Source organism: Mercenaria mercenaria, chromosome 16, assembly GCF_021730395.1.
Source record: "Mercenaria mercenaria strain notata chromosome 16, MADL_Memer_1, whole genome shotgun sequence".
In the NCBI taxonomy this organism is placed as follows: domain Eukaryota; kingdom Metazoa; phylum Mollusca; class Bivalvia; order Venerida; family Veneridae; genus Mercenaria; species Mercenaria mercenaria.
The window spans coordinates 55,353,085-55,376,558 of NC_069376.1; the positions used below are offsets into that span (position 1 = coordinate 55,353,085).

A 23,474-nucleotide genomic window follows, 5' to 3' on the forward strand; every position below is an offset into this window, starting at 1 on the left:
ATTCTAATACCTTCCCTTGTTTTTATCCAGAACTGTATAATGCATTTTTTCACTTTAGTGAGCTATAAAATATTTCGAACTTTGTAATTTCTTGCCTTTTGATTAATTGTTTTGTGAAATTCAAATTGTGAACATTTTGTACGCATTTTTTTTCGAACCCATTAGTTTGTTGATGCCGACTTATTTATAGCCTGAGCCCTTTTCCTTCTGGCTCAGTCGTTCTGGATCTAAACGTATCATACGTTAGCAGCACTTTTCCGTCATTGTATTGCTATGTGAAACTTTAAATTTAGAAAGAGGCAAACATACGACCAAATTCTGATCTGTGCCACTAGAAAAGCTATCGACACTGGTTCCGAAATTTTGACAGAATGATAGTCTTTATAATTTATTGTCCGCTGGTAATATTTAGGCAGAATCGCTCATCTTTAAGGTGTTTGATTATTATTATAAGTTAAATAAATGTTTATGTGAAATTACTTTAAATATTCCTAAATAGATAAGAAAGCAAGTAAACTAACAAAACACATTTTTCATAATTGTTTTATTAAAGATCCCTTAAAAAAGAATAACTAATGCGCTAGAAGGAACCTTTTGGTAAGCTAAATCTTGTAATGATGCTTCATATCAAGTTTGATGAAAATCCTTCAAGCGGTGCACGAGACGAAGTCTTTCAAAGGCATTTCTATTTTTAGTTCTAGTAGCCCCTAAAAGGGTCAAATGCCCCCATTTGTACAAACATGGGAGAGAAACTTATAATTATGCTACAGACTAACTTTGCTGAAGACCTTCCTTATGGGTAATGAGAAGAAGTCGTGTAAAAGTTTTCTTTCTATTTTAGGCTATAGCTATAATACGGGATAGGATATCATCATGACGGGATTTGATATCTGTCTGCTCGTGTTAACTTGGGAAATAAAAGCCATATTCTAATCAGTGGTAAATAATTGAGATTCGATAATTTTCTTCCAAGATGCTGGTTGAATGGAATATTGTTTATATTCTAAAATGCTTAAAGCTTTCGGATAAATTAATGAAAGAAAAACCAATAGAAAGTAAATTAAACGAGTTCATATAGCTCTAAACAAATAATAGCGTACACAACTAAAATTATAGTTATATTACATTTATAGTAAGTAAGAAAGTAAGTAAGCAAGCAAGCAAATTCTTTATAGAGGGTAGCTCATTTAGCTGATGCTAATCTTTCATGAGGCCCACATGTATATACAGAGCAAAGTGCATAATAAACATGTGTACATTGAAAATGCAAAGGCAAGTAAATATAAAATTAAAACAGATACATATCAGAAAATAAAAAGGAAATATTAGTGTAATTTCCATCTAGTTGAGATGTACATGTAAACAGTTCCAAATAATAAGACTAGAATAAAGCATACTACATTTAAACAATTCTCCATGTGTAGTTTATATGCAAAAAATCTTGTTTGTGTTTGATCAAAAAGTGAAAGAAGTGCCATAAGTAATCATAAGTAATTACATAAAAACAAACCATGCAGGTTATTTCTTGCACTCCACAAACTTGACATATATAAGGAGAATAATTGGCTCTGGCAATACAGTAAACTGGTAATAACTGAATTGATCGGTTTTAGTTGCAAAAACGTGTTTGTTTCATAAATGAAATATTTTATTCTCATTCTTATTCTCGTTCAATACCCCTTCAGAATTATTTAAAATAAACTCAGTTAGGATGTTCATTACAGAAAAATAATACAACAAGTGTCGTTTAGAAACAAAAATGATAAATTAAATCTCTTAATCACAGCCATCGACTTTGCTGTTTCATTGGAATATAAACATTATTTCACAAAGGTTTTCTGATATTGGAACAGCAGGTCTACAAAACGGTAACACTGTTTATCGTTTATTAGAGAAATGAATGCTGAGTAGGTATGGCGTAACTTGAAACCATAGCACGTGTAATGTCTCGGATAATTTACTGCATGAAAAGTGGAATTTACTTCTAAACTAAATTTTCTTCGTGTGTAAAATATTATTCGAATTTACTGCAAGTAAATTTGAAGTAAACTTGTTTTAAGTATATTTTTAATGAATGTAAATTTCATTCAACGTAAATTCCAGTAAACTATATATTTCACATGTGCATTTACTTGAAACTAAATTTGTTAAAAAAAAACAAAAAAACACGAAAGAACAAAACTCCAACCGTGTATCGGACATGTCAGGCGTGATGACTATGATTTCTTCAAATTTTGACCCAGATAAATATTATATGACATATAAAATAAATGGCTGATTGTTTAAATTATTATTATTATACCAGATTTGTTGAGCGCCCTTTTCATATGTAATATACGTCCAAAGGCGATTTACAATTAAACATGTGACACATCGCAGATATGTAGGAAAACAACAAAACATGACATATGCAATCACAAAACTGAAACTGAACAATTTGATTAAACGCCTTTTTTATAAATGATATTTTCAATGGCGTTGTACATAATAATAAAAAATAACAACAATATCATAAATGAACAATGATAATATTTACAGCCTTATTGTAACAAACAGCCATGACCGCACCCCCACCCCTGAGGTCGTTTTACCCCTATTGCCAATACCAGTGCTTTAAACATCTGGTACGCCCAGACGGGCTGCATATAGTGGTTCAACCTCCCGGCAAATGGTGCCATCATGTACTGTTTTAGATAGAAATACCACACATTTCAAGTGAAACTCAAGTCTTGCGAAAAACACACACATAGAACGTCATAACCCTTAAAATGTGACATGATGAAATAAAAGATGGATTGTCAATTTAGTTAATTACATGATGAATTGACTGAATAATTGACTCATTATCTGAAAATTTCGGAAATTAATTAAATGAATATAATAATGGCTGATTAACTGACTGACTGAAATCAGTAAATGATAAGAAATCAAAATATATAAGACTGTCCGAATTATTCTGAATACTCTGAATCTTTTGACTGAATATGTGATGAACCGATTGAATGTAAGACTGGCTAATTGATTGATTGATCAACTGAAAATAAGTAATACTTTAAACTAATAATTCCATACTAAATCTTATTAAGGAGATTAAAAAGAGAGAGAGATTGATTGATTGATTGTTCGAGCGATCGATAGATTGATTGTAAAAATAATGTATGCATTCTTGTTGACTAGGAAATATGAGAAATGAATAACTCATAATTAATAAAATGTAAATAAATATTTATAATTATCAATTGAATAAAGTAGGGAAAAACTGAATGTAATTTTCATATACATTAAGCAAAGTACTATCTTTTTTAAAGTTAAATAAAAAAGCTTAAGTTGTTAAAGATTATCGATTACTTTTAACGATAATTTAAAAAATGCAGTTAAATATTAAAACCATTCCGTTAAAATACAGAATTTATCAATTAACTGCGGTCACCTCTGTGTCTGCTAGACAAGGGTTTTGGTTGATTGGATAAATTAGTCTGCATATTGAACTAATGATCTTGAAATTTTCTCACCATGTCTAATTATCATATGACCTAGTGCTAATTTACCATTGGGTACTGTTATATTATTTCCAAGCCTGAAGATATCACACCCAGTTTTATACATTCATTTAGACTATGCACTATCCGGATTGACTGGTTATTTATTTCTAAAAAAAATAAACCATTACTTTGATAAAAATACTTTTATTAGTAGTATCTTTTATAACACAGTACAGAAGCCAGTTTTCCTGTTACTTTTGTTCACTATGCAAAATTTACGAGAACCTACCTCGTGTGAGAGGTTTACATAAATATAATATATATATTATAATATTTATCCTTAAAACACACATAAGAGACTTTGATGAGATTAACCCATGGCGTAATCTCAAACTGGGCATGAGCCCTTGTGGAGCATTCTGAACAAGCCGCATCCCACCCCCGCTGCCTTAACTTAATGGCATTTTAATTTTACGATACGTTTATTTGTATGAAGATTCTCTAAATTCATACAAATCATCAGATTTATTTCCCAATCATTTCATTAAATTTTGGAATTAAATTATGAAATTTTGGTCAATTAAATTTCTTTTATACAGAAATTTTGTTAACTTTGGTAATTGACATTCAAAATTTATTTGCATGAAATTCCACTCAAATCATATAAGTCGTCAGATTTATTGTTTTAAGATTTCATTAAATTAAGGATTGTATGAAATTTTGTACAAATTTAAATTCAAATTAATCATCAGATTTAGTTCCCTATAAATTTCATAATATTGAAGAGTAACTTAAATGCAAGGGTCATTTAGGAATTTCATGATAAAATTTAATAAAAACGCAAAGTAAATTCAAAGTAAAATTTGAAATTTAATTTACAGTAAATTCGTTTTAATGCAATTGCATTCAAAATTTACATGTTACTTAAATTATATTTATATTTAATTTTGTATTAAATCCAAAATTTCACGCAGTGTAGTGTGTCAAAGCCTCAACGGGAGCTGCTTGTATTACAGTGCAAAACTGCCATGCAAATTGTCTATTGTACTTCATAAACTGTAATATAGTTCTGATTTAAATGTCCGACAAGCATTCTAGCCAGATGTCTTTCATAATAGACCGACCATGGTTTTTGTTCGTCCGGCTCCCTTGTCAAAACTGTCCCCAAGACCTTTTCACCTTTATAGTCAACCTGATGCACACTATTTGTGTTTTCATCAGTGACAAGTATCGTATCCTCACTGGCTAAACATACACTAGAGGCACCCTGTAGCACATCATTTTTCAAAGTATTCAGATGACTGCCATTACTGTCTATGGTAACAAGACCACCATTAACATCAGACAAATAGAGCAATTTCCCGTCCTTACTAGCAGTAATATGACCTAGCGCTTCATCTGGTAATACTTCTTGTTTATGGTAAAGAACACGCTGCTGAGAAACGTCCTTCGTATAACTGAACACCGTGTCCCTGCTTGTGACATAGAGGTTATTCCTATGGAAATCAATACCTAAACAGGGATGGTCCAGTTTCACTAATTCCTTCAACTTCATTTCACCTGATATATCAACTAACTGTATACCAGCATCTCCAAGACACGCAGCAGCTGTCTGATTACCCACATAACACACGTCTAAGGTTGCCGCGGGAAGATCACATAGACTGATTAACTTGTAGGATTTGTCAAGTTTCTTTAGTCTGCGATTGTTGCGATCGGCAAGTAGAATTTTACCATTGGGTAGTAAACAAAATTTGAGTATATAGCAGTTATGATTTTCTGGCTTAAATTCCACAGGATACACCTTCTTAGATTTAACGGATAGGACCTTTTGTATCTCCTTCTCGTCTCTTTTAGCTGATATGGCTTGGTTAGGCCAAACACATGATCTAAAAACAGAGTTAATGACAACGTGCTTAAATTTTGTTATCAGAATTTTTATTTGCCATAAATGATCAAATGCAGTCTGTGAAGGTGTTTTTATTAATTATATTAATTATATACTTATGCATTTTTTCTAAAAGCATTTACATTTCTCTTAGTCTATTTAAATGGTTATCAATTTACAAATAAGCATGTATCAAAAATGAAACAAAAATGAAATAAATTTTGCTATAATAGCTATTCTTTGAATTGTGGTCATTTTGAACGCTCTCAAATAGAATTCAAAATAGCTTTGACCTTGGTCTTACAGCCAAGTCTTATATAGTCCCAAGCTATCGTTGCATAAAATCTGGTACTTTTGTCCAGTCTGTCTACATCTTTCGAAATTGGCACCCTACAATGCAAACTGTTTGCTCCAAAATATAAGAAATTGTTACATACATTATAACAAGACTTCAAAAAGCCTTGAAAAGGTTTGAATATTAATTCATATGGATGAATCTATTGAGGAACTATTAATGGATCCATTAGTATTGATTACCTCTCTTTATTACTCTAATTGTATTATTTATGTGCAGCACAGAAATTTGTGTATTTCCTTTCGTGAAATTATATTTAACACTGCACTTGGATAGCTGTTTTAGCTTTTTTTTAAATAGCATCTCATGTAGCTTAAACAGATAAACAGATAAATTATATAACTTCTAAACATTAGAAATGGTTCATTTCATTCAGTTATCGTCACTTAAAAAATCAAAGGCCTGAATGGCCTGAGTCGGCTAATGATTGATGTACTGACAGTATAGTCTACCAGTTTCAGTTTGTTTTTAGTTTTTTTTCTTAAAATTTCATAACACAGCTCGATATTTACCCAAAATATTATATCCGGATACGATTACACTTTTCTCCAGTTTGAACAATATATTTTACAAATTGTGATGATACGAAGACATTTAGCAGCAATTGGCAGTATCTGACATTGAAGTTTACGGTTAAATTACCTCTTATTTAAATCTTTTCATAAAAAAGTTGTTTCGTTCCGCCAAACATAGACGATCTACTTTCGATTTCAAAAACTACAAGAAAATACAATTTAATGTTTCGCCGATTTGTTTATTTCTCGAAAAATAAGAATTAAAATCATTTTTAATATCAGTAGTAACTAAACAAACCAGTAAGAGCTTCTTCTTCCGATAATTTATCCGTTTACTGACTGCAAAATTCAACCCACGCAAAGTTTATAGAAATCATACGATGCGTGTTTACGTTCAATGTGGGAGAATTAAGGCTGATCGGCTACGTTACCTAACGCCTCCAGACGATTCAGATTTTGTTTTTAAAAAAGCATTGTGTGCGTTTCTGTAATTTTATATACGTTTTTATACGCTTAGAAATTATTAGACATGCGTATTTGCATTATTTCTATACGTAATTTACGCTAATACGCATCTTATCTGGAGCCCTGCTGGAACTATTTTTTGTCTTTCGCTGGATGTTACCCAAGCATTGTAAGCCTGCGCAATTCTTAAAATGCACATTTATGCTTAATGAGTTACATTCGAGAATTGCACAATTACAAGTCATAAATATGACAGATTACATCGTATATTGGTCATAGCAAAGGGAATTGACACAACTTAACTTCATTCATGCAGTGAACTGTTTGAAGTTTGAGAAATCTAATGGAACTACATCCCTTCACTGTGTTATTTGGTCCATTTAGAGAATTGTTGGATAGCAAGGACTCGTCAAAAGGCTTTCAGCCTTTAGCCGACTCAAAAATACATGAAAAGTAACTATTACAGACAGTTACCAGGCAATAGCAAAACAACGAACTCACAGCTTACATTTCACATGATTCACAGATGATAAATAAGTATAATTGGTTAGATCCCTAAACTACAATATTCTATATAGTACATTCAAAATTGTAATTAGGCCGGTTATATTACAAGACAAAATGTTAGAACCTCAAACTAATTCCAACAAGACGTTTTAATGCTGATTTATAATCTATACAATACAGGAAAAAAGTCCTCAGAAGAAATCCAAACCAAACTCTTAAAATAAGGTGATCTTTAAATAATAAAGCAGTTCAAGAAGTATAATTTATTGTTAATAAATTTCGGGCAAATACTGATATTATCAAGTACCCCACCCATCTGCAGTTACATTGCGATACATTTTCGTTTCATGAAAATCCCCTATGATTTTTTTCTTGTTTCTGACTTTGAGATACATGTATTTGGCGTTTAAACCTTTTAAGTCCAATGCCGACAAGTCTGTTTTAGACATATGTATGCTTTAACTGTGTTAGAAATTCTATTCTAAATTTTGACACTTGTGTTCTGAATTTTGTAATCTAAATGCTTTAAAATAAAAATAATAAAGTTAGGGTACCAGTAAGAGCTAGATACATTAAAATATGTTTTTACTGGTATTCAAATTACACATTATGCTGTAGAAGAACAATTTAGCATATGGTACACAGTAACAGCCACAATAAGTATTAGATGTAGACGTTATTTCAGAATTCCAGATGCAATATCTCAAAAATGTGCTTTCACATTTTTGAGGACATCTCCTATGTTTGTTTTCCTATTATACTACTAAGGTTACAGCTAAAGGTTTATGTTGGAATTAATTCAACCCCAAAAGTTAAGATTACCAGCAGGTCTAAGGTAGGTTAGCATAGATATATAAATCTTGTATCATATATATGTTTATTACATGTTTCACGTCGTGCGAGTAAAATAAACCTATGATATAAATTCGGTATTACATTAGTGTAATAAAACTTTGACGTTGACGTTGTTTTAAGTATAAGAAACGATGTTCGAATTGATCTATAATAGGTAAAGGAACTTACATGTGATAAGAGGAAAATATTACATTTCTGTTTCTCTACCTTGAATTCATTAAACATGTTGAATAAAATATATGAAATGCTCGTTTATCACTTAATTCAACTTGTCAAATAGATTCAGTTATGAAAAGACACTCATTAAATAATCTATTTGTATTTGTCATACCTCAAACATAGGCAAAATTGTGTGATTTCAAGTGTTTTTACATGAAATGTGCATACATGTTTATAGTTCTAATTGATGTTATCATTGGAAACATGCTGACTGCTTCAGATAAATTATAATTTAAGAGAGCTGCTGTTCAATGACAGACGATAATATATATATTTTTTTGAATTTCGTATTTACAATGAAATCTGTCTTATACGGTCTTAAGTTTGGTTTTAATCTCAAACCTTGTGGTTTAAGCTCTGCAAGACTGAATACTTATTCTATGAATTTTTGAAATATATTTTAGACCAAAATTATACTTTTACTTTAAGTTTTAGCTAATGTTAATCATGCTGTCTGAAAAACTGACTTTCTAAACGACCGGAGCAGTAACGGTATTTTCATGTCGTGTATTTTGAAATATCTCGTTACCTATGATCTGTTTCCCTACAAATAATGCAACATAGGTGTTCGTGATCAGAGCAATACCATACTATCTTCCGGTTTTGATGCTTTCTACAAGTAAAGCTACTGGTAATCTCATTGAGTACACCTCTTTCACCTGAAGAAGATTTATTGCGAATCAAGTACTTCAAATATTTAGAAAATGAATAGCCTTTGGACCTAACTTGAGTCATCAATTCCGTAAAAGGAGTTATCGTCTATTTCCTATAACGTTAAAAACATTTGAAAATTACATCGGTATCATAATACATTCCAAAGACCCAAATGTTTTTACGCTTCATAATATTTCAAGAAATTTAACGACCTTTAATATGAAAAGAATGATTCAGTTAAAAACTTTTTAGTTTAGCTATTATGATGGAAACATTCGTTAAAAGTAACAATCTGAAATCTGAAAAAAGACGTGGCTGATTAGAAAGTTATAACTTACGAAGTTGCCTCCTTGTGTTATCTATGCTTTGGGATGAGCAACTTGCCAAGACATATTAAGTATTTTCCCCGTTCACTTCTATCCCTAGACTTTTTCTCAACTCAATCCGTTCTTCCTGAAATGTCGTTCCGTTGAAGTATGCAAGAAGTTGACTGACTGCTTTACATGTAAAACACTGTATTTTAAGCTCAACAGATGTCTGGCTTTGCAAAACACTGCCAACCTGAGTCTGCTCGATGGCATATATGTGACCAAGAAGTCTCTTTACCGACTCGATAGTTTTCTGGTACGTGTGCGGAGTTGAAAAATCAGGAGGTACAATCTTCCTGTTGCTAACGCTGTTTACATCCGCTGTCAACAGGCGATATACAAGACTGTTTCCTTGAACTGATGATTCTCTCATTGTGCGAAGTACTCGTATGTGTAATTCAAGCTCGAAAGGAACTATAAGATAGGTAAAAGTAAAATATCTCGTGTTCAGTTAACATTAATTTTGAAAGCATGCAGACAATTCCATCAGCATTATTTAAGAATATGTTAATTCTCCTTTCAAAATTCAAATCTGTGTAATATTGATAAATATTTTGACCTAGTAACCTCCTTTCTCTACAGGGAAATATTTTTAGCATTGTAAGGTGTTAGATCAGAGTACTTCATTGATTGTAGTTTTTTTTTGTTTTTTTTTTTTGAAGAAACAAATTCATTTACAATCAAAGTATCATCAAAATCATTCTCGCAGAGCAGAGATCTATCGACAAAAATATAATCCAAACACTTTCTACATATCAAAAGCGACGTCCAGTGTTCTGCCTATGAAAATTGTTCACAACGAGTATTTTCTACTTAAATAAACACATATTGCACTGGCTTTTTCGTTCCATATTTACTTTGCCCCAAACTATTTCTGAAGAATCCAACCAGACAAACACATATCATAAACAAGATGCCCACAGGCAACATATCGAGCCCGCCAGCTGTCATAAGGAAGGACTATGAGTTGCACACGACACTCTAAGTCCACACGAAAATCCTTACCAGTAGAGATAGATCATAATACACATCAAAATTGGATGTAACATACATGTTGTACTACAGAAAAGCGGTCTTGATTTTCCCTACGACCAGTAATAAAAAGGTTACAATATAAGCTATTTATAGTAACAACAAAGGGAAGTAATTCTAGGTTCTTGCGCATGACACTCCGTCTCATGATGGTGAACAATTGTGATAAGTTACAATAAAATCCCTCTTTGCATGAAAAAGAAATTATCCGGACAAAGTCATTCTTATATCTGACCTTTTGACCTCTAAGTGTGACCTTGACCTTAGACATAGGGACCTGGTTCTTGCGCACGACACTCAGTCTTATAATGGTGAATATTAATTCCAAGTTACATCAAAATCCCACCATGTATTAAGAAGAAATGCTTCGAACAAACTTCAATTTGACCTTTGACCTCTGACAGTGACCTTGAAATTTAAATTGGAACATGGGATTTGCGCATGACACTCCTTCTCATTGGGGTTAAATATAAACAAGACTGGTCGACGCGTGTTAAAGTTACGGCCCGGACAAAATCGGACGGACGCACGGACGCACGGACGCACGCACATGCGCCAAACCGCCAAAAGTGGCGACTAAGTCGAGCCTATCGCAAGTGGGCTCGACAAAACCTTAATTACAAGCGTTTTTCTACACAAATATATGGACATCCGCAGCTGTTATTGATTGCCTTTAGTTTTTATGTAGTATATAGCCCATATTGAACATTAAAATAGTATGTTTTAAACACCTGCGCTTACAATAAGTTGAAATTAATGAATGGTCTGTAAACACATGTTGTGTTAGATGTGTTATATTTGATTATTTACTTTGAGTGGGTCATTTTGATACAAATATCCACAGTATACATATCGAGGGTTGAACGAAAAACAGTCGGTAACTGTTTTTTACTGTGAGCTATGACACAATTTTGTTTAGATTTTAATGCATTTAAAAATCGAAACAAATGTAATTAGATAAAGGTATGAATTGCATCATATACGAGGGTTGTTCAATCAATACGTAGACTGATATCATAACTTCAAAACTAGCCGTCAAAGATGTCTCAAGTTTGTATCATTCTAAAACATATTGCCTCTGCTACCCATGTACTAAATTTTACATTGTTACCGTGCAGAATTTTTGTGCAAAGATCATTTGTTTCAGTAAGCGGTATGCTGTGCGGCCCACGATAGCGGCGTCTTCATATCGTCGACTCTGTTTACATAATATTTCGTATTTTATTTAATTATGTTTTTATATTTATTGAAAATATACTAAACACCTGTGATAAATGCGCTTTGATGATTTGGCTATCTATTCAGATATGTAAATTACATTTCCAGATTTCTACAAGTTCAAACATTTCAAGGATTTATGAATGTTTTTGTAACTTTACAAAATGTTGTTTATTTTAATTTTGAATAAACGACTGACTTTAAATTTTATGGAAACGTCCCTTAAATATCCTAAAATATATTCATGACGCTGACGTACTTTTCTTTTGTAAAAAGTTATGTAATTTCATTTGCATTAATAATGAAGTATTTAAATGTAAAACGTTAAAAGTCACTAGAGCCGGTAACATGTTGCTATAGTTATTAAATTACCTCTAGTTTTGAGCTGTGTGATATCAGTCTTTCTACTTAATAATTACAGCAAACAGACATTATTACTAGTTGAAACTGTACCAGTTATACTGAATAGCGCATAAAGGTGACAAAGTTGTAGAGCCAGTCTACGTAATTATCAAACAACCCTCGTATACATGTAACTGACAAAATATAATACCATCTTCTTGCTCTTCCGACTGCTTTCTTGTTTCAAGGACTGACTGCATGTCATTCATTAAGCGTAGTTGCTTTTCAGTCTCTGAAATGACGATATACCGCGAGGCAGCTTTAGTCAATATAGTTATACATTTTATGTTCACCCGCATTAATGGTAAAATATGTTTCAAGGAGCTATGTGTTTTGTTGGATTTCAACATGATTTTAGCCATTTTAACCAATCTGCAGTTATTTTCCTTTAGCTTGGTGTGATGATGTGAACTTGGACATTGGTCAAATGACCTCAAAAACAAAACAGGGTCACAGACATATGAAGACTGACTAATCTCACTTATTTTACCTTCGAGGTACTGACCCCAAATCTATAGTTGTCATCCTCTCAAAATAAGAAAAAGTGTTTTGGAAGTCGAAGTCTGAAAGCACAAAAATGAACGCGCAATAGTCAAAGCGTTCTTTATTCATTGAGTAAAACCGTTCGCTATGTCGAAATAATTGTGACCATGACCTTTGACCTACTCGCTGAAAACAATAAGTGCTATCTCCTTACATCAGGCAAACATCTTTTGTATTTTAAGGAATGTTTGTCAAAACGTGCTTTACATATTGAACGTGACCTTCACCTTTATCGTGCTTGCCGCAATACAGGATATCTGCTAAGCATACATAATCATGTATGAAGTGTGACGTTAGTTGACCAAAAGTTCTTTAGTTATTGAGCAGAAACCGTTTTTAGTCTCACTGTAATTGTGATCTTGACCTTTGACCTACAGACCCCCAAGACAGAAGAGATAATGTACTGACCACAGACACTCACACGATGAAGTTTGACTATTATAAAACCAGTCATTTTCTAGGTATTTGCCCGGCACCAAATGATCTACTGGCCAAATGACAGACAGAAAGACCAAACAATAGGCAAAACAATAAAATTATCTCTTCCTCTCTAGTGGGACATAAATATATCTTCTTTTGTACCTAACTTGTATCGAGTGCTTTTTCAAATAATCAGTTGAAATAGTTTCAAAGAAATCACAGTTGTAAACCAAACATCTGGAACTGCATGTATCATCAGTGTAAAATAATATATCTATGATAGAAATTCTTCGTCCATTAGTACATTGTTCCTTCTGATTACGGACATCAGTATGAAGCTTTTATGAATTGATCTAAAATATTGCTTGGGTCCAAATATGCCACGTCATCTATGAAATTAACATGGCTAAGGTATGGAAATCTTAAAATGTTATGAAAATTAAAATATAGTTACGTTGAAGTTTTTTTTCCAGGTGTTGTATTTTAATGTCTTTCTGAAATTAGAAATAAATGTTCATTTTAGTACACATATATAACTGAAGTTAAAGGCAAAGAAAATCTCCTATATAAGTGGCCCCACCCACCCCCACCCCCTAAATGCCAGACATCTTAATCCCCAGTAAACAGGATCCTGTCTGGCCAAGATTGATAAGGGTCCGTAAAACCCCTGTAGACTTGACATATCAGAGGATCATAAATTTTATTGATATCTACAGGTAATTGGTTATTTCCTGTGTTTTGCATTTTATTGATTGAAATGCAGCTTTTTTTCAGAATATACACAAATTTATTTTACTTGATAATATACTAATTGTCATGTTGAGTAATGTCCTGACCAATTAAGTTATAACTCTTACAGCAAAGCAATTCTCACCCTTTTAGAAACTCTCACCTTTATTACACAATTAAAAATATAATAATTATCTAAAATTGAATAAGAGAAATGACAAGTTTTTTTCTTTTCAATTATTATGATCTTTTTATCTAAGTGACAAAATAAAACCAGAAGAATTGATCATTGCTGGATTTATTAGAAATTAAAGAAGCGTTCAGTTGCATTTTTAATAAATAAAACAGAAATATAATTAATTGCAGAAAATTCTGATTATATTATAAGAACTGTGATTTGGAAATATATACATGTACTTCCCTGTGTGTGATATTATAATAATGAACAAAATTCCCTAGGGGGTGCAGGGGTGTCTATAGTAGCCCGGGGACTAATATCATTGTTCAAACTAAACATAATTTATTATTTATAAAAGGTGCCTGAATGCATTTTCTTTTATTTTTAATAAATATCCAGCAATAATGAGATATTAGTGTAATAAAACTTGATTTATTTAAAAAATAAAAATACTGCTGTGTCTTATCACTTTGTTTGTTTAGCCTTAATTTAATCAGGCTTTCTAAACTCGTTACAAAGGTGAGAACTGATTTGCTATAAAGGTGAGAAATATCACATGCAATCTATGTAATGCACAGTAGCTATACAGTATATCAGTGGTACAGTCTTGTATATTGGCCCTTACCGCCAATACCCAAACTGTATCATCCCAATAGGCCACATACATTGCATACCAGAATCCGTGTCTTTGAAAACGGCCTTACTGCGTCTATCTAAACTGAGTTTCAAGTTTGAAAGTAGAGATGTATAAACTTTTTAAATATTTCATATGTTTAACTCAACTAGAATTCCTGGATTCATACGTATTGTGTAACTGGGTACAATGTCTACTGTGGAAAACGATCTCTGGACCTTTTGCTGGACCATCATAAGCCCTATTTTCAACGGGATAGGACAGTTAAACGGGATAGGATACTTAAACGGGATAGGATTTTTAAACGAGATAGGCATCAGCACATCTCAAATTTACATTTGTAAACTGCAAGTCTTTGTTAGTTTGACTTTCGCACGGACAATGACATTTTCAAGCGCAATTTCGTATTAGATTAATTACTTTCCTCTTTATTCTGCCATGCTCTTTAATTTCTGCACTTCAGTTCTGATAAAAGTAGCATAAAGAAGAACTGTTCTTTGAAGTAGATTATATTAATTGATACATACCTCCTTCTCGGCTTGTTCAAACTCTTCTGCCACTTTATTCATAGCATGTTCTCGCAGGTTCTTAATGTGTTGCTGAAGATCTTCGTAAATGTGTATATCTATCTTTTTATTCTTCAACTAGAAACCAAAACATTTGATCTTAAAAACGTGATTTTGAAAACCTGTATGTTGTTGATCTCTTATTGGTCTTCTTCTAAATAAAGCACCTCTGAATCTGGACTCTCAAAGAAATGTATCGAAAGATGAATATCTTTTTTAATAATTTGATAAAGCGGAGATCATACAAACCGCAAAGATCATTTTCTAAACTTATATATATTTAATGTAATATTTACATTGTAATTCTATCTCGATGCCTATCAATATTTCAAGCTTTTTTTTATAAAGTCTAGTCTTTTATCATTTTGCAATGTTAGATCGCTTCATTGAGCAATGGAGTGGAAATATTTGGTAACTAGGATTGTGTCCGTAGGACACAGATGCTCCCACCCACATACGGCGCCAAATTGTTTGTACAGACCATCTTCACATGAAGGATGTTCGACTAAAAGTTTGAAGAAAATTGTATTCAGATTAGGTTGTTCATCCGAGCAACATTAAATCCATTTCTTCAAAATGTGTATGAGAAAAAGAACACATCAGATGTCTTCACTATGGCCTATTTTGTGAAATTAAGAATGGGCCAAAATTCTAAAAGAAATAGCCACAGAAAACAATCCATTATTTATGGTCATCTTCACATCAAGGTCCTTCATCTGTGAAACTTTCAAGCATATCCTTTTGTTAGCGTTTAAGGTGTTGGACACAAGATTTTTCTTATATTCTATATAGCAAAACTATCAAAAGTCCAATAACTTCGGTAAAAATAGTCACAGAAATAATCCCCTCCATGGTCATCTGCACATCAAGCTTCAGTTGTCCATCGGTTAAAGTTTGAAGCCATCAGGCTGATAATGTGGGAAGAGTTGGATACACAAGATTTCGGGACGTACGGACGACTTATGGACGTACGGAAGTATGGACAGCAGCAACACTATATGCCCCCACATTAATATGGCGGGCATAAAATATATTTAAAACACAGTCATTTGCGCTGCCACTGAAGGCAAATTAAAGGCCGAACGATTCATGTAACACACGCATAGCCCTAAGTATGTGATTCTCATTGAGTCTGAATTAGAAACGTTACATTTTTACTATTCTTTAAAACATAGTACCTGGATAGACAAACTGACAGACATTACAGAATTTTCATTTTATCCCTTATTAAAGTCTTTTAATATGGATAAAATAAGACCACCTCGTTTAGACCGTGAATGGCTGTTTTGACACCAGACTCATTAAGCAGTGGCGCTATGCCTTTCGTGTCTTTAATCCCCAAAATGTTCTTGAATAAGTCTATGTATTCATCAAGTTGACCCTCGGAAATCTCATAATTGGGGTTGTGGAGTATGTCATTACGTGCATCCCTCGCCTGTAATAGTAATTCTTCAGTAATTCAGTTAAACATACATGAAAAGCTGAATAAACTTAGTGTTGCTGAAAAGCAATGGTAATTGACAATAATGAAGCTAATAATCAAGGATGTCGCAAGTAGGTAGAATCTGTTTATGAATTTGATTAAAACAAAAAATTAAGTAATTGGTCTGAGATAATAAAGCCAGCATTTAATAGTTTTCTTAACATTTCAAGACAACTATTAACATAATACCTTAATAAATTAATTTACCACAATACCTGTTTAAAAAGATCTTTTTCTCCGTCTATATACACATCTCCGAGACTTCTATGGAAGAAAAGATCATTTATGAACAAAGATAATAATCCAGTACAATCTATTTCCTTCGCTGATGTCTTGCCCTTGTAGCCTGTAGTACTAATATAGCAGGTTGCTACGCTCCAAGGTTCACTGCTCCAATTCTGAATGTCCGTATTTGCCAGCAGTGGATCGACAAACCGGTGGCCCTGAACCACAAGATCATAAAACTGGCTACAAAACCCTCCGCTGGGGCAAAACACGCGGTTCTGCAAATGGTGTGCACATAAACATTTCTTGTTTCTACAATTCTTTTTCTTCTTCTCTTCATTGTGCGAGGGAAGAAGACTCTCGACAGAACATTGTGTACACATTGTACACATTATGCCATACTTATTTACCAGCATATTCATGAAATCACTATGTTGATTCTTAACAAGCCTATCGGAAACATTTTCTAACCCAAGCTTCAAGAACTTTAAGCCGAGTGCACCTCGTATCCAGTTCTTGTAAAGCTCTTCAGTAAGCTGTTTCTTGTGTATTAAATCGATGTTGCCTTAAAAATCAAACAAACTGCATAAGTTGTTAGGTAAATTGCCAGACATACGTGCATAAAATGAAGATTGTGCATCATCTGTGAAAAGCATCAAACCTGGCACGGTAGTAGATGAATATAATACTCTTCATTTAAGCATAGGAAACGGTTTGTGGAAATATAAGATGGCCGCCAAAATCCAAGATGGCCGCCATAATTCACAGTTATATAAGAAAATGGTAAAACAAGTGTGCATATCATACTAAAATGTTTTTAATATTGGAATTGTAGTGTAATATTAAGCTACGTCTCGAATTAGAAAAAAAGTCGATATGGCTTCAAAAACCCGCGATGGCCGCCAAAAATCATCTATTATTTGAAAATGGCGAAATAATTGTTAACATAACGGAAAAGGGACGTAAACTGAAACAGTAATATATATAATATGTATTCTTACATAATGCAGACAACCATATTCAGACAAATCCATTATGGTAATCATTTTCCAAGATGACCAGCACCATGAATTGATTTAAGGATTCGCTACTGACACTTGATTGTTTTTTTTTTCTAACGTATACAAGCCATATTTTTTTAAAATGTCTCCACAGAATCCATTATGGTCACCATTTTCCAAGATGGTCAGCACCATGAATCAATTTAAGGATTCACTACTGACACTCGATTGTTTTTGTTTGTGAAGTATACAAACTATATTGTTTATATTGTCTCGACTGAAAATACACGTTATCTTATCTTCTTTTATGTATAAAAGTTGTTTACCTTTGTTTACATACAAAGATTGTGAATGAAAGATGTTCCCCTTTAATTTGAAAACAATATCTAAAATGCCATTGAAGATTAAAGCAAAACATAAAGCTCAGACATTGATTTTTAAATCTTTCAAACTTATTTTATGTGAAAATTTTGTTAAAATTAATAAATGATAAATAATTTTAGAGATAATTGTAATACCTTTGATTGCAAAAAAGTCTCAAATTGCCTCAAATAGGTATATAGCAGGGACTTGGCAGGTCAATAATACATATGTTAGTGTACATTGCATAAAGATAAAAACTGTATAATAATTTTGCAACACAGACGCAGATATATATTGAAGATTAATTACTGACAAAAATAGTATACAGTAAAATAAAATATCCATTCCAAATGCGTGTATCAAAGGTATAGGTCGACCACGCTTTTTGAGCCGTGACTAATTTATGCAGGACAGTTGATTAGCCAAAAAAGGGTAGGAACATTATATGTAATACATAGTAAAACGGTATAAGTTATCAATAAACGTAAACGACTGCATGGCCCAAAGGATTTTGCGTTGGCTTATCAAACTTGCTTTCTGAGGTTCGAACCTTGGTAAGTTCAAATTTTTTAATCGCTTGTTTCAATAAACATTGCACGAGAAAAATGTGCAGCTCATTGAATCGATAATTTAATGATGTGTTAGCTAGTCAAAAATACTTGCCTGTTAGTCGAAGTTACTGGTTACAGTTTAATGGCTTCAATTTGAAGTTAAAATTATGTGACATGAATTAGTTTGAAATTAAAGTAGAAAATACATATATGTAAAATATAGAAACAATGAAAAAATAAGTAATACATTATTATAAGAATATATAAAATAGTCTTTAAAAAGAGTCTTCAAACATTCGTGATTAAAAATAAAAATAATGTATACTAGAGGAAAAATACGGCCGTGACCTAGGCTTCAACTCGCAATTCACGGTTTGTAATCATAACGCTCTTACAATTGCGCCTGCTATATAATCAAGTTCATGGTAAATAAAATATACATATCAAGTTACTCTATAGAGAATTTTTAGCCAGGTATGGGCCGAATATCGATATAACCCCATTGAAAAAGTGTATCATTCCGTCACGGCTCAAAACACGCAGTCGAACTATATATCAGCTAATTAAATACACATTTCAATACACAAAACCACATAATTAATACATTAAACATACAGCTTGTTAAAGTACAAATTTGAATAAACTTTTACGTATCTAATTTTGTGACCATTTCTAGTTCTATGTATAATAAGTTATTAATTTGTGCTATTTACATATACCTATTAATTTGTAAACACAATACCGATCTGCTGTTTTGCATTGTTACAGTACTGAAATTACTTTGTCATTGACCTGCATATATTTTATATTCAGCAGTAACAAATGTGTTTGCTTTATTATGAAATATGATCTTGCAATATAACATTTACTATGGAAAAAATAACATCAATATATTTTTCTTTAACTTCAACAAACAAATCAACATGTCAGATGTAAGCTCACCATCAGATAAGTTAAGCTTTACAGAAATTACCAAACATCCACTACAGTGTGAATCTTTATCCTTACTACACTCCAGTAGCGGCTTGCGACAACAGCTTCTATATGCAATTGCTAAACAAATGATGATATGGAAGTGGCCAATGACATATAACGAGACTGGGGTTTTGTTCACACTGAGTGAATTGCATATATGCATGTAAAGTTGTCCGTATGGAAGCCTATTTGAGACCTACTAGACAATAGTTGATAGAGAGCTGCTTTGGTCTACTCAAATATTGCTTCGATAGGAAAGGCAGTTTCCCCAAGAAAACCTCTAGTTGTATGTCCTTAACAATGCTTGTCCATGAGACTCCTGTAAGTTGTTAGTATAATGTACAACGGAGAGCATACATGGAATACGTAGTATCTCTCATGTCATCTTCATATGAGTAAATTGTGTAATATTTCAAGTTCTAACCAAAATCGAAACAATTGATTGTTCACAAATACAATGTTGGAACATATCTTAGAATTTGAACTGATATTGGACAATTTTGATATTTGTTAAATCAGTTAGAGAGGGATAAATCACATTATACGGTCTGGCGCTGAATCAGTAGATATTATGATTCTTTACATGTTTCTTTTGTGCTATACTCAATTATTCAATAAGGTTACCCGGCAGCCTTTCAGAATAGAATCCTGACATATTTCGTGAATTTTCACCAGTGAAGTTCGTGATTCTCCCAATCAAAATTAATTTCCAGTTCTCTCCACGTTAGATAATTTGCAGTAATAAACAAAGTCGGATCTACTGTCAACACTTGAGAATCTGACTGCAAGTGCAACATCAACTGAAGCAACCAAGATTAATTTAGTATTATTGGACTGGGCTGCAGTTTTGAACCTTACATTGAGTAGTCAGCATAGGTACTCCAACCATAATGTAAAGGTTCTTCACAGAATTCTCAAGATGTAAGACAAGAGGGCCATGATGGTCCTATATCGCTCACCTGAGTTTAATTGCTTGCTTAAACAAATTTCTTTGCTAATGCCTAAATTTTATTTTAAAAATAATTTTATAGTGATCAGTTTGGATTTAGGTAGCAATATTGGACTTTTTCCATTTGCATATAGAGCTTATTTGTAGCTTAATTTCAGACTTCAGACATTGACTAATGCTGACCCTGGTAGTCTTAATTCAAAGGTTAAATTGAAAATGTTTTATTTTGAAATGAAACCTTTAGACAGTTTTATTTAGACTAATATAACGCAAGACAAACAGTATGGAATTTCTGAGCAAAATCATATTTTAATTGGGTTCAAGTACTTTCAATTTCCACTGTCAAAAATACTTGGTCAGATATTTTTCAATTCGTAATCGACTCCATCTGAATCTCATTTTCCTTTCATGGACTATTCTATGATATTTAAAGTATATAGCTGAATATATGAAAGATAATAGGTAAGAGCATATTTCTCGGAAGCACAGAGCACTAAAAACACAGCCTCAGAGCCACGCATTTGCAAAGTAGGCCAACAACAAAAGGAAGCTGTTACGGAAAAATATTACAGACGGGTTGCTTCAAAACTCCAATGAGTACATTTAAATTTTATGCAAAGTATAGATAGAGGGGGGAGGGGTAGAAAGGGGGATACGGGAGGAGTTTGAATGAGAAAGTAGAACAAGGATGAATATACAAAGGGAATACTACGTTCCTTAATTACAGTTACACTACAACGTAAACAACAACAGCGCAGACGTTTAAGTACCAAAGATCAACATTCACAACCACACCCAACTAACTAACATAGATAAACAGACAAGTAAGATACAACAACACTGTAGGGTACCGCTTTAGACACACAAGCACACACACTCACACATATAAGCATGAAAAAAACAATACCGCCTTAGGATTCCTACAGCCAAAGTAAAGGGGGGTACGAAAACTAATATATAGTAAAGGGGGAGGGGATGCCAAAGGACAAGGGAGCGCAATTTTAAGGGGAAAAGGGAGGGGGCGATATGGGGAGTGAGGAGAAGGAGGAAAACCGCTAACAACAAACAAGACAACATACGCAACACAAAATACAAGACAGACAGAAAACCAGTTGAAAATAGGGGCACCGCCTTGGAACGGTCGGTAACCTATATAAAGGAAACTGGGTTTAAACGCGTTTAAGGCATGGCAACCTCGCACTTACCCTACTTTCAGCAAGTTAGACAAGACAAGGCAGTATTTTTTTTTTTTGATTTAACGTCGCACCGACACATGATAGGTCATATTGCGACTTTCCAGCTTTAATGGTGGAGGAAGACCCCAGGTGCCCCTCCGTGCATTATTTCATCATGAGCGGGCACCTGGGTAGAACCACCGACTTTCCGTAAGCCAGCTGGATGGCTTCCTCACATGAAAAATACAACGCCCCGAGTGAGACTCGAACCCACATCGATGAGGGGTAAGTGATTTGAAGTCAGCGACCTTAACCACTCGGCCACGGAGGCCCAACAATGTTAGTAAAATGCCAACAATAAACAATACTACATACGTAACACAAAATACAAGACGAACAGTTAATAAATACCAACATCAAACAAGACAACATAAGCAACACAAAATACGAGACGGAGAGAAAACAAGTTGAAACAAGCAAATTCGATGAATTGGTATCCCCCGCCGAAAGGGTTTGTGGTGAGGAATGGCAAAAAAATATATCCGGCAAAAAGTTAAGGATGTTAATAAGAAGCAAATAATTTCATTAGTCAAAATCAATTTAAACAGAAAACAAATGTTTAATTAAAGAGTACATAATAAATGTATTAGCTTTTAAAATTAAATGCAGTTAACTGAAATGTGAGCTTGAAGTTTAACTGGAACGAAATATTGTCTTTGAGTGGTTTTGCACCAGGTGTTGCTGTTTAACATGTACATTTGAACTTAAAAGAATAGATGTCCTTAAGAGAACACAGGTAAGATATCTTGAACATGGGGGAGGGGAGGGGGGTGCAGAGGATGCATGATCAGTGGTGGGCATGACTGGGTGGAGGAGTGAGGTGGGGGAATGGTACAACTTGCATGTTAATAAATAATCATGGAAGGTTTGAAAAAAATCTAAAATAAGAAATGAAAAAAAAAAAAATTTTTGTTTGGGGGGAGGGGAGGGAGGAGGGGGGAGTGTGTGACCAAGGCAAGTGGGTGACCAGGTGTGGGTGCACAACTTCACATGTTTATAATAAATGTTCACAGAAAAGAATGAAAGAAATTTAATGAAATTCTGCCAAATTATAGAGCTCTAAATTCTGTTAAAGTTTCATAGTTCAAGGTCAAATATATCAAAAGTTATGATGCAGAAATTGCCATATCTACAGCACCCTATATAGTTAACACTAGAAACTTCTAAGGGCCATAACTCTGGTGTTACTTGGGCAATCTGTCTGAAACTTGATGGGCCCCATAACCTCATAGTGGTGAACATGTATATGAAGTTTGTTTGAAAAAAATCTAAAATAAGGATTTTTTTTTTGAGGGGGGTGTCGGGAGGGGGAGGGGTGTGATCAAGGTAAAGGGGTGACCAGGTGTGGGTACACAACTTCACATGTTTACAATAAATGTTCATGGAAAAGAATGAAAGAAATTTAATGAAATTCTACCAAATGGTAAGTTTGTTATGTACAAATATGTGGATTTTTATACAATTAAAGGGCAATAACTCTTAATTTACAAATAAATCCGAAAAAAATTGTGTGTACACAACCACATTATGGTGATCTAAATTCTGTTTAAGTTTCACAGTTCTAGGTTAAATATATCAAAAGTTATGATGCAGAAATTGTCATATTTATAGTACCCTATATAGTTAACACTAGAACTTCTAAGGGCCATAACTCATGGTGTT

General features: G+C 33.2%; 2 protein-coding genes across 4 annotated transcripts in view; both read right to left on the bottom strand.

The window, feature by feature from the left end:
* Positions 1 to 4,334: 4,334 nt before the first annotated feature.
* The window catches only part of LOC128549728 (uncharacterized), a 39,804-nt gene continuing 20,664 nt past the window's right edge, over positions 4,335 to 23,474 (bottom strand). For all 3 annotated transcript variants that reach the window (XM_053527140.1, XM_053527138.1, XM_053527139.1), the window contains 8 exons: positions 16,729 to 17,303; positions 16,292 to 16,465; positions 14,992 to 15,108; positions 13,378 to 13,417; positions 12,112 to 12,192; positions 9,279 to 9,722; positions 8,816 to 8,945; positions 4,335 to 5,371 (listed from right to left, as the gene is read on the bottom strand). In XM_053527140.1, coding sequence (XP_053383115.1) covers positions 9,334 to 9,722; positions 12,112 to 12,192; positions 13,378 to 13,417; positions 14,992 to 15,108; positions 16,292 to 16,465; positions 16,729 to 17,303 — 1,376 coding nt within the window. In that variant the 3' untranslated portion in view covers positions 4,335 to 5,371; positions 8,816 to 8,945; positions 9,279 to 9,333. The remainder of the gene's footprint in view (positions 5,372 to 8,815; positions 8,946 to 9,278; positions 9,723 to 12,111; positions 12,193 to 13,377; positions 13,418 to 14,991; positions 15,109 to 16,291; positions 16,466 to 16,728; positions 17,304 to 23,474) is intronic.
* LOC128549344 (uncharacterized) lies at positions 4,522 to 9,332 on the bottom strand. Its single transcript, XM_053525951.1, has 3 exons — positions 9,325 to 9,332; positions 8,816 to 8,830; positions 4,522 to 5,371 (listed from the first exon to the last, which is right to left on the bottom strand). Exons 1-3 carry the CDS (start codon positions 9,330 to 9,332, stop codon positions 4,522 to 4,524), a joined length of 873 nt encoding a protein of 290 aa, XP_053381926.1.